Genomic DNA, 16,133 nt, shown 5'->3' on the forward strand with positions numbered 1-16,133 from the left:
TAAGTAATGTAATTTTATACAGTGACCCCAACAGCAGAACAATGAGTCCAACTCTTGAGCTGTAATGATTATTCTGCTGGTGAGCTCACTGTGTACATACATTACATTACTTATCCTGTACTGATCCTGAGTTATATCCTGTATTATACTTCAGAGTGGCCCCACCCATTGAGTGGCCCGCCCCATTGCCCCTCCTCTTTTGTGGCTCCACCCATGGCCCGTGCCCCGGATGTTTTGGAGGCCTAGCAACGCCCCAAAAATAAATACTAATCATTAAAAGTATTCAGAAGGTCCTTCAGTATCAGGTTTGAAATGATGCTTCCAGGGTGTTTCTTCATTCTTCAAATGCTGATGTAGCAGATTTCCCTGTGACTTCTGCATCCTACATAAAGACTATGCTACAAGGCTTGATACGTTGTTGTGTTCTCTACACAAAGAAACAAGGTGAGCATAATACAACCTTGGGGGATACACTCCATCTTCATTCAAGTGTAATATTCCTCATAGCAAATATTCGAAAGTAAAGAAATAAGGACTTCTTTGGCCTTTTGAACTGCAGCATAAGTTCCTTGAGATGTTGAAATTGTTCTGCAGGAATACTGGCCCAGGCAGACAGAATAGGTTCTCACAGTTGCTGCAAATTAAATGGAGGTCCTTACATGCTCCGAATTGCCTGTCCCCTTTTCCCAAAGATACTTTATAAGACTAAGAGAATTTGAAGGCCAATACCTGGAACCAATCTACAGTCATGGCCGTAAATGTTGGCACCCCTGAAATTTTTCTAGAAAATGAAGTATTTTTCACAGAAAAGGATTGCAGTAACACATGTTTTGCTATACACATGTTTATTCCCCTTGTGTGCATTGGAACTAAACCATAAAAGGGAGGGGAAAAAGAAAATTGGACATAATGTCACACCAAACTCCAAAAATGGTCTGGACAAAATTATTGGCACCCTTTCGAAATTGTGGAAAAATAAGATTGTTTCAAACATGTGATGCTCCTTTAAACTCACCTGGGACAAGTAACAGGTGTGGGCAATATGAAAATCCCACCTGAAAGCAGATAAAAAGGAGAGAAGCTCAGTTAGTCTTTGCATTTTGTGTCTGTGTGTGCCACACTTAGCATGGACAAGAACCAAAATTGTGGGAAAATATCAACAATCTCAAGGTTACAAGTCCATCTCCAGAAATCTAGATTTGCCTTTGTCCACAGTGCGCAAAATGATCAAGAAGTTTGCAACCCATGGCACTGTAGCTAATCTCCGTGGATGTGGACGGAAGAGAAAAATTGATGAAAGGTGTCAATGCAGGATAGTCCGGATGGTGGATAAGCAGCCCCAAACAAGTTCCAAAGATACTCAAGCTGTCCTGCAGGCTCAGGGAGCATCAGTGTCAGCGTGAACTATCTGTCGACATTTAAATGAAATGAAACGCTATGGCAGGAGACCCAGGAGGACCCCACTGCTGACTGCTGACAGCCTAAATCCTTCTGGGAAAATCTCTTGGTTGACAGATGAGACCAAGATAGAGCATTTTGGCAAAGCACATCATTCCACTGTTTACCGAAAAAGGAATGAGGCCTACAATGAAAAGAACACAGTACCTACAGTGAAATACGGTGGAGGTTCAATGATGTTTTGAAGTTGTTTTGCTGCCTCTGGCACTGGGTGCCTTGAATGTGTGCAAGGCATCATGAAATCTGAGGATTACCAAAGGATTTTGGGTCGCACTGTACAGCCCAGTGTCAGAAAGCTGGGTTTGTGTCCGAGATCTTGGGTCTTCCAGCAAGACAATGACCCAAAACATACGTCAAAAAGCACCCAGAAATGGATGGCAACAAAGCGCTGGAGAGTTCTGATGTGGCCAGCAATGAGTCCAGATGTAAATCCAATTGAACACCTGTGGAGAGATCTTAAAATTGCTGTTGGGAAAAGGCGCCCTTCCAATAATAGAGACCTGGAGCAGTTTGCAAAGGAAGAGTGGTTCAACATTCCGGCTGAGAGGTGCAAGAAGCTTATTGATGGTTATAGGAAGTGACTGATTTCAGTAATTTTTTCTAAAGGGTGTGCAACCAAATATTAAACTAAGGGTGCCAATAATTTTGTCCAGCCCATTTTTGGAGTTTAGTTTGACATTATGTCCAATTTGCTTTTTTTCCTCCCTTTATCGGTTTAGTTTCAATACACACAAAGAGAATAAACGTGTATAGAAAAACATGTGTTACTGTAATCATTTTCTGTGAGAAATATTTCATTTTCTTGAAAAATTTCAGGAGTGCCAACATTTACTGCCATGACTGTATTACTATACAAGCCTTGTGGCATGGTGCATTGTCCTGCTGACAGTCTCCTTCTGTCATGGGGTAAACCCCACAAATGGATTAACTGGGTTGGCAACAATGCTTAAAAGTCTTAGGGTGCGTTCACACTAGGCAAATCCGCTGCTGAAATTGTTCCGCACAGAGAATGAACATGTTCATTTTTTGTACGGAATTCCACGAGCAGTGCATAGCCGTCAATGGTGATGGCGCAGTGCCGCGGGGTCCTACCGCCGACGGCGACTGCCAGGCTGAATCTCTGCTCTCTGAATTTTGCAAGCGGAAATTCAGCGTTCACTCCGCAGTGTAGTGTGCCCTTATCTAAACATCCTTCCACAGGTATGAGAGGACTCAGGTTGTGTCAGGGAAACATTTCCTACACCATTATGCCACGTTCACCAGCCTAAACTGTTGACGCCTCACAAGAAGGGTTTACAGCATTTAAACCCTTAAATATCACAGTCAAATAGCGAGCACATCATGTCTCTGAGACGCTGTCACCCCTTTGGAAACCCAGTGACAAAAGCACCAGGCACCATGAGTTTCCAAACAGGAGCCTAATAAAGACCCCTTCATCTGCCATGTAAGCGTGAGTTCCTGGTTGTGCCTCCAGCAAAGTGGAGTATATTGCTTGTCAGTGTTAGTAGTACAGTGTATTATATGAACAAGTCGAAGATTGCATGTCAAATCCTCAAGTGAGACTAATAAATAAGGAGAAATTGTTTAAATTTTTATTTTAAGAAATACATTTTCCCTCTTTCTGTAGAAAAAAACTACAAATATTTAATAAATAAGTTAATAAATTGTATCAACCTCAATTTGATGCCGTTAAAGGGAAACTGTCAGCCAGTTCACCCACACTAAATCCAATACACTGGGTTATAGTGTGGGAGAACAGGAGTCCATTCAGGGGTCACTTACATTTTTTCGCCCACTGGCCGGTGAGTTATGCCCCTGTAAATTTTCGCTCTTTGGTCAAAGGATCGCGATTTGAAGGCGCGTCCCCACCGGACGTCTGCCTCCCGGACTGAACGTCCTAAGCCTGCCCCAGTATTTAGCATATTCACTACCTTCAACTCCCCGTCCTAGTGGAGTCACATGTCCCGTGAGCGCAGTGCTCTGTCTGCGGAGCGCATGCGCCTAAAGATTTTACCCAGCTCTAACATCCTCATGACGAGTCACTCATATACAGTTCCCTCATATTTTGTGACAAGTATGCTTCTGCATGCTACACTCAGATACCAGACTATACTATAACGTAGACAATTTTAGAAAAAAAAATTACCTTATGTTTAAACTTATTGGAATTCTTGTTCTCCTTCTTATTTAGGTCAATAAAATAGTGTGTTATCCGATCCTTTGATTTAGAATCCATATCCCATGAAATCTTGAAGGAGTCACATGTGATATTACTTATCTTGATATTGTGAGGGACGGGCAGCTCCTCCATCTCTGCAATGCCACTGTCTTGAGATTTATTCCCTGAGAAGTAAGAAACATGATATTATTATTTATGTCTAAACATGTCTTATAAGAAGTACATATATATTTTTAAAAAAACATATATATATATATATATATATATATATATATGTGTATATATATATATATTTATATATATCCTGATACTGTAAGGCTACAACCATTTTTGCATACCATCTGACTGTATCTAAAATGCACAATAATGAAACTTTATTATAGCTGTGTAAAAACATCCCATCATTTCCAATGGCACCTATGCAGGCTTTTATGTCCATAAGGTAACAGTCTATAATATGTAGCCTGTTTCTGCTGTCATACAACAAGACATTTTCCATCATAACCTAGGCTTACAACATAGCCTTTAAGTTTAGCTCCAACCATATGCTGGCCACTGGGTGAGGTTAAAGTGGACACCTGATCCTGTTCAGGGTAGGTAGCAATGCAAATCTGAGCTTGCCCCAAACCACTTTCCCTACCTACTTGGATAATCTGCCCTAAAAAGTGGCCCCCAACTGGACAATGGCCCCTGCACTGGACTAACACAGGAAAGTTAGACAGGCAATGTCAGCAACACAGGGACAGATGGATGCCAAATCAGCAAACAATGGGATATTCCAAAACAAGCCAGAGAGTCAAAACCTAGGGGGGAACATATTACAAAATCAGAATCAAAAACAGAGTCAGGACAAGCAGGAGTCAAACCAATAGGACAGTGCAGTACAAAATCAGTAGGCAAAGGCAGGGTCAGGTCACAGTTAGAGGTCAGATAAGGTCAGGTCTGTTACGTTAGGTGCTTCGGCTGCACTGCTGGCTGTGAGCGCATGGTCCCGTTACCTAGGGCGTGGTCCCTCCACCCTGCTCACTTCCCTGCCGGATCTTTGTTGCCTTGAGCCTGAGAGAAAGCATTCCTGTTATTGCCTTGCTGTATATCTGATCCTTTGCTCCGTGACCTGACCTTGCAAGAGCTGTGCCAGATGTAGCGACCTGGGTGCCGCTTGCCGCAGCAAGTCCATCCCACTTTGTGGTGGGCTGTGATGAAACCAGCGGCACCTTAGACTTCGCTCCCTGGTACAGTCCAAGTCATCTGCCACACAGGTCCAGCGGATCCACATCCACTGGGGTTCCCGTCTTCTGAAACGTGAGTGTTACAAGGTCAAAGGGAATAGCAAAACATTTAAAGGGACAGAAATGTTGAAGAAGAGATAATTACACAATCAAAGGCACAGGCTAAGAGCCTTCTATTTTTAAACATGTAATGTCAGACTACAGACATAACAGAATTAACAGTCAGACATAGCAGTATCAGGTGGGTTAATGCATCTAGTTAATGTGCTACAACCCTGACTGTTAACTCTGCTGCAGCTGTATCTCTTATGCAATTGCTCTTATGCAATTGTAGTCAAATACAGATGCAGCAGAGTTAACAGTCAGAGAAGGTGCATTTACAGTTAACATGTTATGACCAAGACATGCTCCAAGATAACATTGTCCTATACATGCGCAAAATACCATCATTTGGTGCGAAAAGAAGATGCTGTAATAAAAAATCCACAAAATGCTGCAGTATATTTCCCATGTTATTCTGAAATTAAAACCGAAAAATACTATTATAAATTTTATATATGTTGGTGATAAGGGAGCTATCAGGATTTCATGCTGCGTGTGGTGTGAGCACTGAACCTAGCTGTACTCCATTCATTTTGGGTGGAATTTTTCTCTGTTTTCCAGTGGCTGGACCCCCACGATCAGCTTGCTATCCCCTATACTACAAATAGGTTATGAAATCAAGTTATGATTTGCAGCTACTGTGACAGTACCGGCAAACATTCATTATCCCATTTGAGAAGGACACCAGTGTGGCCGCATCAAGCTTTCCCTTTATTAAGACCATTTTAAAGTAACTGCCCATAAACACCAACTGCAGATTCCTATCAACACCAGGAGTCTTCCCGTCTTTCTATATTGAATGTTAGATGGAAACAATAATGAGGCTGCAGTTTCCAAGCTCTTAGCATTTCAGGACCAATACCCTTTAGTGATATCATTAAAGGATGGAAATTGTTTAATGCTTTTTGAGCTTCTCAGTGAAACAACTATCTTAAATGGGTTTGTGAGTCTATAGCTGATCATACACATTCGATTATCAGCTGAATCTGCTGATCTTTAGTCCAATAGGAAATATTAGACATATATGTTGTTTGGGATGTTGTTTGGGATGATGTTATAACTGCAGAGTTATAAGACTTGGTTTCATGCTCCTAGGGCTTGCTATGGGCATGATTGCCAATTTAAAGGACTACAGTTTCTGTAACCTCTCACAGGCATGCCTATATGTACAGATGCTACACTGCTACAAGGTGTAACCTAGGGCTGTAATTGTTCACCATCTTCACACAGAACACTGCTCTGATACTTAATGACACTGCAGGTTTTCTTCTGCCCAGGATGTGAAACACAATCTTTAACATGAAGGGAGGGGAGCAGCCACAGAGCAGTGAAGATAAAAGGCACAAGATGTGTGACCTCCTGTACTACAAGGAGGGGGATAGGAGGCATTTTACCTACAGACAGTACATTAGTATATAAAAAATCATACTGCAGTTAAATGATTGACACACAAGTTTTCCAGACAGAAAAACCCCTTTAACCTGTTAAGGACGCAGGGCGTATCCATTCACCCTGCATCCTGAGTCCTTAAGGACGCAGGGCGTATGGATACGCCCGTGGGAATTCCGGTCCCCGCCGCTAGCCGGTTGGGGACCGGATCGGGATGTCGGCGATCGGAGAAAATCGCATGTCAATTCAGATATGCGATTTTCTCCAAATCCGGGCTGATCGGGTCTCTGGTGACCCGATCGGCCGGAAAATAGGGATGATCGGAGTTGTCAGTGACAGCCCCGATCAGCCGAGAGGGATAGGAGTGAGGTTGCAGTGCTGCGATTTCCTCCTATCCCCTGCCATTAGTCAGAACTGAGTTCTGACCAATGGCAGTGCAGGACAGGGGGTTGCCATGGAAACCCCCCGTTCTGCCCACCCCTGGATGTCGGGCAGAACGGGGGGGAGAAGATGGAGTCCTGTACCTGAAGATGCGTGGGGCCCGGCGATCATCGCAGACATCCATGGAGATCACGGCTCAGGTAGGGAATGGTCGTGGGGGGGAGAAATTAAAGTGAAAGTAATGTGATCTATACTGTGGCAACCACTAGGAAGGCCAGACTGCTGGGAGTTGTAGTTTTGCAACATCTGGAGGGTCACAGTTTGGTGAGCACTGTTACAGTGGTGCCCAAATGGTAGCCCTCCAGATGTTGCCAAACTACAACTCTCAGCATGCCTATACCACCCAGGCATGCAGGAAGTTGTAGTTCTGTAACATCTGTCCCTTCAGATTTTGAAATTTTCATGAAATTTTTGAAAATTGCTGCTCTACTTTGAAGCCTTCTAGTTTTTTCAATAAGTAAAAATATGTCCATTTTATGATGCCAACATAAAGTGGACATATTGTATTTGTGAATAAAAATAAAATTTATTTGAAATATCCATTTTCCTTACAAGTAGAGAGCTTCAAAGTTAGAAAAATGCAAAATTTTCTAAATTTTCATGAAATTTGGGGATTTTTCACCAAGAAAGGATGCAAGTAACGCTGAAAATTTACCACCAAAATAAAGTAAAATATGTCACGAAAAAACACTCTCAGAATTAGAATATTCGGTAAAAGCGTTTTCGAGTTATTAACGCTTAAAGTGACGGTGATCAGAATTGCGAAAAAGGGCTCAGTCCTTAAGGGGTTAAAAAGAACAATGCAGTTTATAAAAGGAGAAAAGTATTTGGCTTTACTCAGCAATGCATTGGAATTGTTATGATATAACCATTTGTAAAAGAAAATGTAGAAAACAGGATTGTGATTTGTTATAGTGTATTTATCCCTCTTAGGCTGGGTTCACACTACGATTTGTATAGAAAGTTCTTGGTTTTACTCAGTTCTTCAAAAGAAAAACCTTGACTTTTCTGTAACAGACAACTGTGAATTCATACAGAGTACCATTGTAAATCACTAAAGAGTCTGTGCTAGGTTACAGACGGCTGTAGGGATTAGTACTTACAAATACACTATCACAATGATGGCATAATAAGGTCTTCAATGGGTCCATACACAACTCAATACAATGACTAGTTTGTGTCCTCCATGACTGTGTAGACCTTTTATAATCTATAATAAAAAGGCAATTTACTAGGCATGTACAAAATAAACAAGAATCTATTCTGTATAGTAATTGCCTATTTTACATAAAACAAAAGTTTCAAAACACTTTAAAAATCTGCACGGTACAAATGAGATATTCACATTTTTCCATTATTATTTAAGAATATTTTTTTGTAAATTAATAATTAATAATTTCCTAAACTAGAGGTTGGGTACAGAATGATTTGCCCATAAAGATGACACCACATGTCCATCTATAGTGGTCATGTAATATGGGCATGGGGCAACATTACAAGCCATTGATAAGGTCAATAAATTACCAAAAGCAAAAAAAGGGAAAGACAGTTTAAGAAAGGAAACTTTAAAGGGGTACTCAACCCCTAGACATCTTATCCCCTATCCAAAGGCTGGACCCCCCACGATCTCAGGAACAGTGCAGTGGCATTCTGAACATGGAAGCTTGGAGTTTCCGTGTTTGTGATGTCACGTCACGCCCCCTCTATTGATGTCTATGTGAGGGGGCGTGACGGCTGTGGTCGCCCGCCATCCGGTACGGAGCGGAGTTCGCTCAATGCACCGGATGACTGGGGTGCTGCCCCGGAGATGGCAAGGGTCCCAGCAGCCATCAGACATCTTACCCCCGATCCTTTGGATAGGGGATAAGATGTCTAGGGGCAGAGTACGCCTTTAAGAAGCTGTATGCTCAATAACTTCATGCATGACACCTCTGTGAACATGGTCCTTGGATTAAGTAAAAGTCCCAACAAACCACTTAACAATGATTTATGGCATATCATACTGATGAGCTATACTTAAAGGATGTGTATAAGTGTAAATCCTTTCAAAAGTTCCTATGGCTACAATAGGGCCGACATGAGCAATGTCAACCAGTATATCCCAGTATTTTTCTGCTGTAAAAACAATGAACATACTGTAACAGTGTTCTGCAACATACTTCAAATCATCCGGCACAGGTTCTCAAACCAGTCAGGCATAAAATTGAATTCATGCCAATTTCCCTACAGATGCTTAAGCCAGATATATCCTTTTTTTTTAGTAACAGCGCGCATTGCTCTGGGGATATCAGGACACATGGGAGACCTAACCAAACACTGTAACATCTCTGCCTGTAGAAGGCTCCAAATCACAGGGAAATATTGCTTAAGGAATGAAAATCTAGAAAGAAGCAAACAGAAACAAATTTATTCCTCATTCCCTCTAATTAAGATACATCAGATCCTTTCACACAGTTTGTTTTTATGTATTATGTAAAATGAACTAAATGCTCAGAAAACTGACAAAAAAACTAAAAAAAAACTGCAGTGTGAAAGAGATTGCAAATCTATTTGCACAGGGAGGGAGAGCCTAAAGAAAGACATGGGGGCACATTTATAAAAAATAAAATAAAAGGCTATAAAACAGTTTTTAGTTTAGAGATGGACCCCTTTCTGACCCCTGTAGCACCTGTTGTGCTGACTGCAGACTCACTGCTGCACCTAGCGCAGGTGGCTATGTCCATCCTACTGCACCTAGTGTGAGCAGGGAGCACCCTCACTACAGTGCCTAGTCCTCACCTGGTCTGGAAGTAGTCGTCAGTCCCAGCCGTCCCCTCCCCCTGCACTGCTTGTTGCTGCAGCTGTTCCTCTTGTTCCCCCTGTGGTCTGCAGGGGACAAAGGGAGCGGTCTCTGTTCAGTGCCAGGCCTTCTACCCCCTCTGGGTCTGTAAGTGGGCGCAGGCGTAGCAGCCACCACTCCACTGACGGTTGCAGGAGGTGGATCAGGTGCTTTTCCAGGCTTCCTGCTTATTGAGACTGAACTGGCGCTTTTAGTCCTCCTGGGATGGCCTGGGCCTGTGGAGTCCTCCAGCGCCTCTGGTTCCTCCAGCGGGCATTCTTGAAGTCACCACAGAAGACAGGCTCAAAACAGAGCTCCTCTAGCCACGTGTCGGCTGCTTCCCATGATCCATGTTGGTTGACATGGGTACGTAATGCTTCTCAATCTTCCCATTGACAATGTGGATAAGTTGGCAGGCATGCTGCATGGTTTTCTCGCCTCCCGTTAGGTTGTGTTTGTTGCCTTTAAGAGTATATTAAAAAAATAATAAAAAAACACAAGTATGTGTGTGTATATATGTATATATATATTATATATACATACAGTATGTGTGTGTGTGTGTGTATGTGTACGTGCACATTCACAGGTGCAGTTGATGTGGGTTTGCTTAATCTTGCTGGTACAGTTGTGCCTATGGGCATCTGTGCGACAGGGCTTTTCAATGCTGCTTTTCTTGTCTAGTGCGGGTTTTTTATAGTTGCAAGGGCCGCATTTGCCACCGATCCCTGGGGTACTTGACGGCAAGTTGTGTAAACTTTTTACATGGATGCAGGCGGTCCATCCGGTTCTGGTGCCGCTTGGGTTTCCGACAGTGTTCTGATGTTTGGCTGGACTTTTGTTGGGTAATAGTCTGTGTCGGAATTTTGTGTTTCTGGTAGCATTGCACATTGTGGCTACCGTCTGGGTGCTAGGGCACGGGTTTTGATCTAATAGAGGGTATTGTTGTTGATCGGTCATGTTGGGTATTGTGCCGCCTATTTTTCAGCTTCATACTTGCTATACTTGCATTTAGCTGTGGCAGCTGGAGCTCCATTGCCTTGAGCTTGACCTAATTTTGGGCCCATCGTGTTCCCAGTGGACAGCCGGTTGGCTGACACTTAGCCTTGATTCCTTTGGCAGATTTTCAGTGTGATTTTTCTTTGGGCAAATCTGGTGGGGTGCCTGTGCTAGACCTTCCTCTGCAACATGGTGGAGGCGGTTGATGTCTTTGGTCCTGTCTTTGGTGGCTCTGGCCACGCGGTTGTTTCCAGGCACAGTGTGGACTGCATGGTTGGAGTCGTTGGGTGCTTGGCAGGTTTGATGGGGTGGTTTGCCAATAGGCCAGCGGTCACACTGGACTATCTGTTGTCCCTGGAGAGTCATTCATTATTTATTTATTTCATTTTTCTGGCTGTGTGATGCAGGGCGGGGCGGGGTGGTTGGGACAGAGTTTTTGGTGGTTTATCGAGCCCTCGAAGGCTGGGCTTGGGTCAGTTCTGCAGATGCAGACTGTGGCTTTTTTCTCCTTTGTGCTGCCTAGTGGCAGCCACATTGTGGGTTAGCCCTTCCCGTAGTGGAACCATTTTGTTCTCGTGGTTTTTGTTTCGGCTTTTTCGGGGCTTGGCAGGCAGGGTGCTGTTGCCACCCTCAGAGTTTGAGCCAGGTGTTCTGTGCATGGACGATTATTTTTTTGTGATGGTTTGTTTGCTTGTGCATCCGCGGGTCTTGGACATAGTTTTTTGTTACAGTGTCCCAGGGAGGCTTGCCGGTTGTTACGCCTAGCGCTCCGGGTCCCCGCTCCTCCCCGGAGCGCTCACGGCGTCTTTCTCCCTGCAGCGCCCCGGTCAGTCCCGCTGACCGGGAGCGCTGCACTGTCTTGGCCGTTGGGGATGCGATTCGCACAGCGGGACGCGCCCGCTCGCGAGTCGCATCCCAGGTCACTTACCCGTCCCGGTCCCCTGCTGTCATGTGCTGGCGCGCGCGGCTCCGCTCTCTAGGGCGCGCGCGCGCCAGCTCTCTGAGACTTAAAGGGCCAGTGCACCAATGATTGGTGCCTGGCCCAATTAGCTTAATTGGTTCCCACCTGTTCCCTGGCTATATCTAGTCTCCTCCCTTGCACTCCCTTGCCGGATCTTGTTGCCTTGTGCCAGTGAAAGCGTTTAGTGTGTCCAAAGCCTGTGTACCTGAACTTCTGCTACCCATCCTGACTACGAACCTTGCCGCCTGCCCCCGACCTTCTGCTACGTCTGACCTTGCCTCTGCCTAGTCCTTCTGTCCCACGCCTTCTCAGCAGTCAGCGAGGTAGAGCCGTTGCTAGTGGATACGACCTGGTTGCTACTGCCGCAGCAAGACCATCCCGCTTTGCGGCGGGCTCTGGTGAAATCCAGTAGCCTCTTAGAACCGGTCCACTAGCACGGTCCACGCCAATCCCTCGCTGACACAGAGGATCCACTACCTGGAAGCCGAATCGTGACAGTAGATCCGGCCATGGATCCCGCTGAGGTGCCGCTGCCAAGTCTCGCTGATCTTCCCACGGTGGTCGCTCAGCAATCGCAGCAGATTGCCCAACAAGGACAGCAGCTGTCGCAGTTGACCGCCATGTTACAGCAAATTCTGCCTCTGCTACAGCAGCAACCATCTCCTCCGCCAGCTCCTGCACCTCCTCCGCAGCGAGTGGCCGCTCCTAACCTCCGCTTGTCCCTGCCGGACAAATTTGATGGGGACTCCAGACTCTGTCGTGGATTTTTGTCTCAGTGTTCCCTGCATATGGAGATGTTGTCAGACTTGTTTCCTACAGAACGGTCTAAGGTGGCGTTCGTAGTGAGCCTTCTTTCAGGAAAGGCCTTGTCTTGGGCCACACCGCTCTGGGACCGCAATGATCCTGCCACAGCCACAGTCCAGTCCTTCTTTGCTGAAGTCCGAAGTGTCTTTGAGGAACCTGCCCGAGCCTCTTCTGCTGAGACTGCCCTGCTGAACCTGGTCCAGGGTAATTCTTCCGTTGGCGAGTACGCCATACAATTCCGTACTTTTGCTTCTGAACTATCCTGGAATAATGAGGCTCTCTGCGCGACCTTTAAAAAAGGCCTATCCAGTCGCATCAAGGATGTGCTGGCCGCACGAGAGATTCCTGCCAACCTCCAAGAACTCATCCATCTAGCTACCCGCATTGACATGCGTTTTTCTGAGCGACACCAAGAGCTCCGCCAGGAAAAAGACTTAGATCTCTGGGCACCTCTCCCACAGCATCCTTTGCAGTCTATGCCTGGGCCTCCCGCCGAGGAGGCCATGCAAGTGGATCGGTCTCGCCTGACCCAGGAAGAGAGGAATCGCCGTAGAGAAGAAAATCTCTGTCTGTACTGTGCCAGTACCGAGCATTTCTTGGTGGATTGCCCTATCCGTCCTCCACGCCTGGGAAACGCACGCACACACCCAGCTCACGTGGGTGTGGCATCTCTTGGTTCTAAGTCTTCTTCTCCACGTCTCACGGTGCCCGTGCGGATTTCTCCTACAGCCAACTCCTCCCTCTCAGCCGTGGCCTGCTTGGACTCTGGTGCCTCCGGGAATTTTATTGTGGAGTCCTTTGTTAATAAATTCAGCATCCCGGTGTCCCGTCTCGCCAAACCGCTCTACATTTCCGCGGTCAACGGAGCCAGATTGGACTGCACCGTGCGTTACCGCACAGAACCCCTCCTCATGTCTATTGGACCCCACCTTGAGAGGATTGAGTTCTTTATTCTCCCCAACTGTACCTCTGAGGTCCTCCTCGGTCTGCCTTGGCTCCGGCTTCATTCCCCCACCATTGATTGGACCACCGGGGAGATCAGGAACTGGGACTCTGCCTGCCACAGGAAGTGCCTCTCCCCCCCTCCCAGTCCCGTCAGGCAAGCCTCTGTGCCTCCCCATGGTCCCCGTCCTGGTGTCACACTGCTCCGTGCCAGGCCTCGCCCTCTGCCCTCCCTCCCCATTCCCACTCCTGCTGTACTGCCTGCCGTTGAGGAAACCCTCCATTCTTTCCAGGTGTCCTCATCCCAGGGGAGGCAGTTACCGGACAAAGAGAAGGGGAGACCTAAGGGGGGGGGTACTGTTACGCCTAGCGCTCCGGGTCCCCGCTCCTCCCCGGAGCGCTCACGGCGTCTTTCTCCCTGCAGCGCCCCGGTCAGTCCCGCTGACCGGGAGCGCTGCACTGTCTTGGCCGTTGGGGATGCGATTCGCACAGCGGGACGCGCCCGCTCGCGAGTCGCATCCCAGGTCACTTACCCGTCCCGGTCCCCTGCTGTCATGTGCTGGCGCGCGCGGCTCCGCTCTCTAGGGCGCGCGCGCGCCAGCTCTCTGAGACTTAAAGGGCCAGTGCACCAATGATTGGTGCCTGGCCCAATTAGCTTAATTGGTTCCCACCTGTTCCCTGGCTATATCTAGTCTCCTCCCTTGCACTCCCTTGCCGGATCTTGTTGCCTTGTGCCAGTGAAAGCGTTTAGTGTGTCCAAAGCCTGTGTACCTGAACTTCTGCTACCCATCCTGACTACGAACCTTGCCGCCTGCCCCCGACCTTCTGCTACGTCTGACCTTGCCTCTGCCTAGTCCTTCTGTCCCACGCCTTCTCAGCAGTCAGCGAGGTAGAGCCGTTGCTAGTGGATACGACCTGGTTGCTACTGCCGCAGCAAGACCATCCCGCTTTGCGGCGGGCTCTGGTGAAATCCAGTAGCCTCTTAGAACCGGTCCACTAGCACGGTCCACGCCAATCCCTCGCTGACACAGAGGATCCACTACCTGGAAGCCGAATCGTGACACCGGTCAAGTTGGCTGCTGCATTTTCTGCCATTTGTTTCTGCTTACGCATTTTCATTTTCAGTGTTTTTTGGCATTGCTTGGTGGAATTTAATCTTGAGACTTGTGATTGTAGGACTACTTCCTCTTTGAGGGGGGCTGCTGCAGAGGCTGCTAGTGTGGGCCACATGAGGCGGAGGGCAGTGTGTCTGGGCATTGGCATTGCCACGCATAATCTGCAGCTGATAAGTACTGGAAGGATTAAGATTTTTTAATATAAGTAATTTACAAATCTGTATATCTTTCTGGCGCCAATTGATTTAAAATAAATTGTTTTCCACCGGGGTACCCCTTTAGCTTTGTGCTACAGGCCATAATAGATCTCTCAACTATATTAATTGTTACTATAGACCCACAAAACAATAACATTTTTTAATGTAAACTGCAGCCAGTATTTTATGGAAAGCGCCAAGGATATGCTAAAGAAACATAAACTGTCTTTGTTCTCCATTTTCATACATTTGTTCCTATTAGTTAGGCATTTTTCCATGGTGTGCGGCTTTATTATTTTGTATAGACTTCTAACTCTCTTTCAGAGTGTGCAATGAAGCAGAGCCGGGATTTTTTTCAATAAAACACCTCCTTTACAGAATTACATTAGCCGTCTGTTGTCAGAAGATTCCAGCAGTATTTAAATGAGCTGTCTGGTCTCATACGGAAGGATCTTGATTATTTTGCTTTTGTTGATTGCACAAGAGTACAGACAAGTGGTAGGCGCTGAGTAACCTAACCGAAGTGCCATGCCTAAATCTTGCTCCGCACCTACAGGTCTCATTCCAAATCATTTGGGAGAGAGGAAATTGCTCTCTAGGTGACAGCCTTTCTGGGTAATCAAGGAACTTTTCTAGACTTGAAGAAGTAAATACTCTAGTATCCAATAATCAGCAAATCAGCTGAAAGCTGCAATACAATGTAACACTTAGCAGGAGTTCTTAGTACACTGAGAAAATCCTAGAAATGTGAGATTTGGTTTTCTCGCATTTTTTTTTCTTCTTCAAAAAGTCAAACCCACTGATTAATATTTCAGCTGAGTGTCTCTAAACTGAATAAAAATAACTCAAACCATTGTCTCAGCATTCACACAGGTGGCTGTTGACTATAGGGACAATTTGGGGTACATGTTACGTTGGAATGAGGCTTGTAAGTCAATATATTTAATCAGAAACTCAAGTGGACAGCAGAGAATGCAGGTACAGTGACCCCCGACCTATGATGGCCCCGACATACGGTCATTTCAACATATGATGGCCTCTCAGATGCAGCATTGAAGGCAGCATCAATATCCGATGCTTTTGTATGTTGGGGCCATCGCATAAACGGCTATCCGACAGCACAGACTGCTTCAGCTGCCACCAGATAGCCGTTTACGGTGCCTTACCTGTCCGGCACGTCCTCTTCGGGATCCCCTGCATCGTTGGCGCTCTCCATCGTCGTCATCACGCTGCTGCGCACGCCGTCCCGTCATCCAATAGGAGCGGCGTGCGTACTGACATGATGGCGGCAACGGAGAGGATGCCGGGGAAGCAGAGGCTTTGCCGGAGCGTCGGGGACACCCCGGGGATGCGGTGACAGCGATGGAAGGCGACATCCCCGGCAGCGGTGACGAGCGGTGACGGTCCGGAGTGGCGGGACAGGTGAGTACAACTTCCTCTAACAGTGGTCTTCAACCTGCGGACCTCCAGATGTTGCAAAACTACAACTTCCAGCATGCCCG

The 16,133-nt window shown here is 46.3% G+C and overlaps 1 protein-coding gene across 1 annotated transcript in view; it reads right to left on the reverse strand.

Annotated features, from left to right (window-relative positions):
- PHYHIPL (phytanoyl-CoA 2-hydroxylase interacting protein like) overlaps positions 1 to 16,133 on the reverse strand; it is a 187,093-nt gene that overhangs the window by 47,395 nt on the left and 123,565 nt on the right. Inside the window, exon 2 of the mRNA XM_056529917.1 lies at positions 3,605 to 3,801. Within this exon, the coding sequence (XP_056385892.1) occupies positions 3,605 to 3,801 (197 nt within the window). The remainder of the gene's footprint in view (positions 1 to 3,604; positions 3,802 to 16,133) is intronic.

This window comes from Hyla sarda, chromosome 7, assembly GCF_029499605.1.
Source record: "Hyla sarda isolate aHylSar1 chromosome 7, aHylSar1.hap1, whole genome shotgun sequence".
Lineage (NCBI taxonomy): Eukaryota > Metazoa > Chordata > Amphibia > Anura > Hylidae > Hyla > Hyla sarda.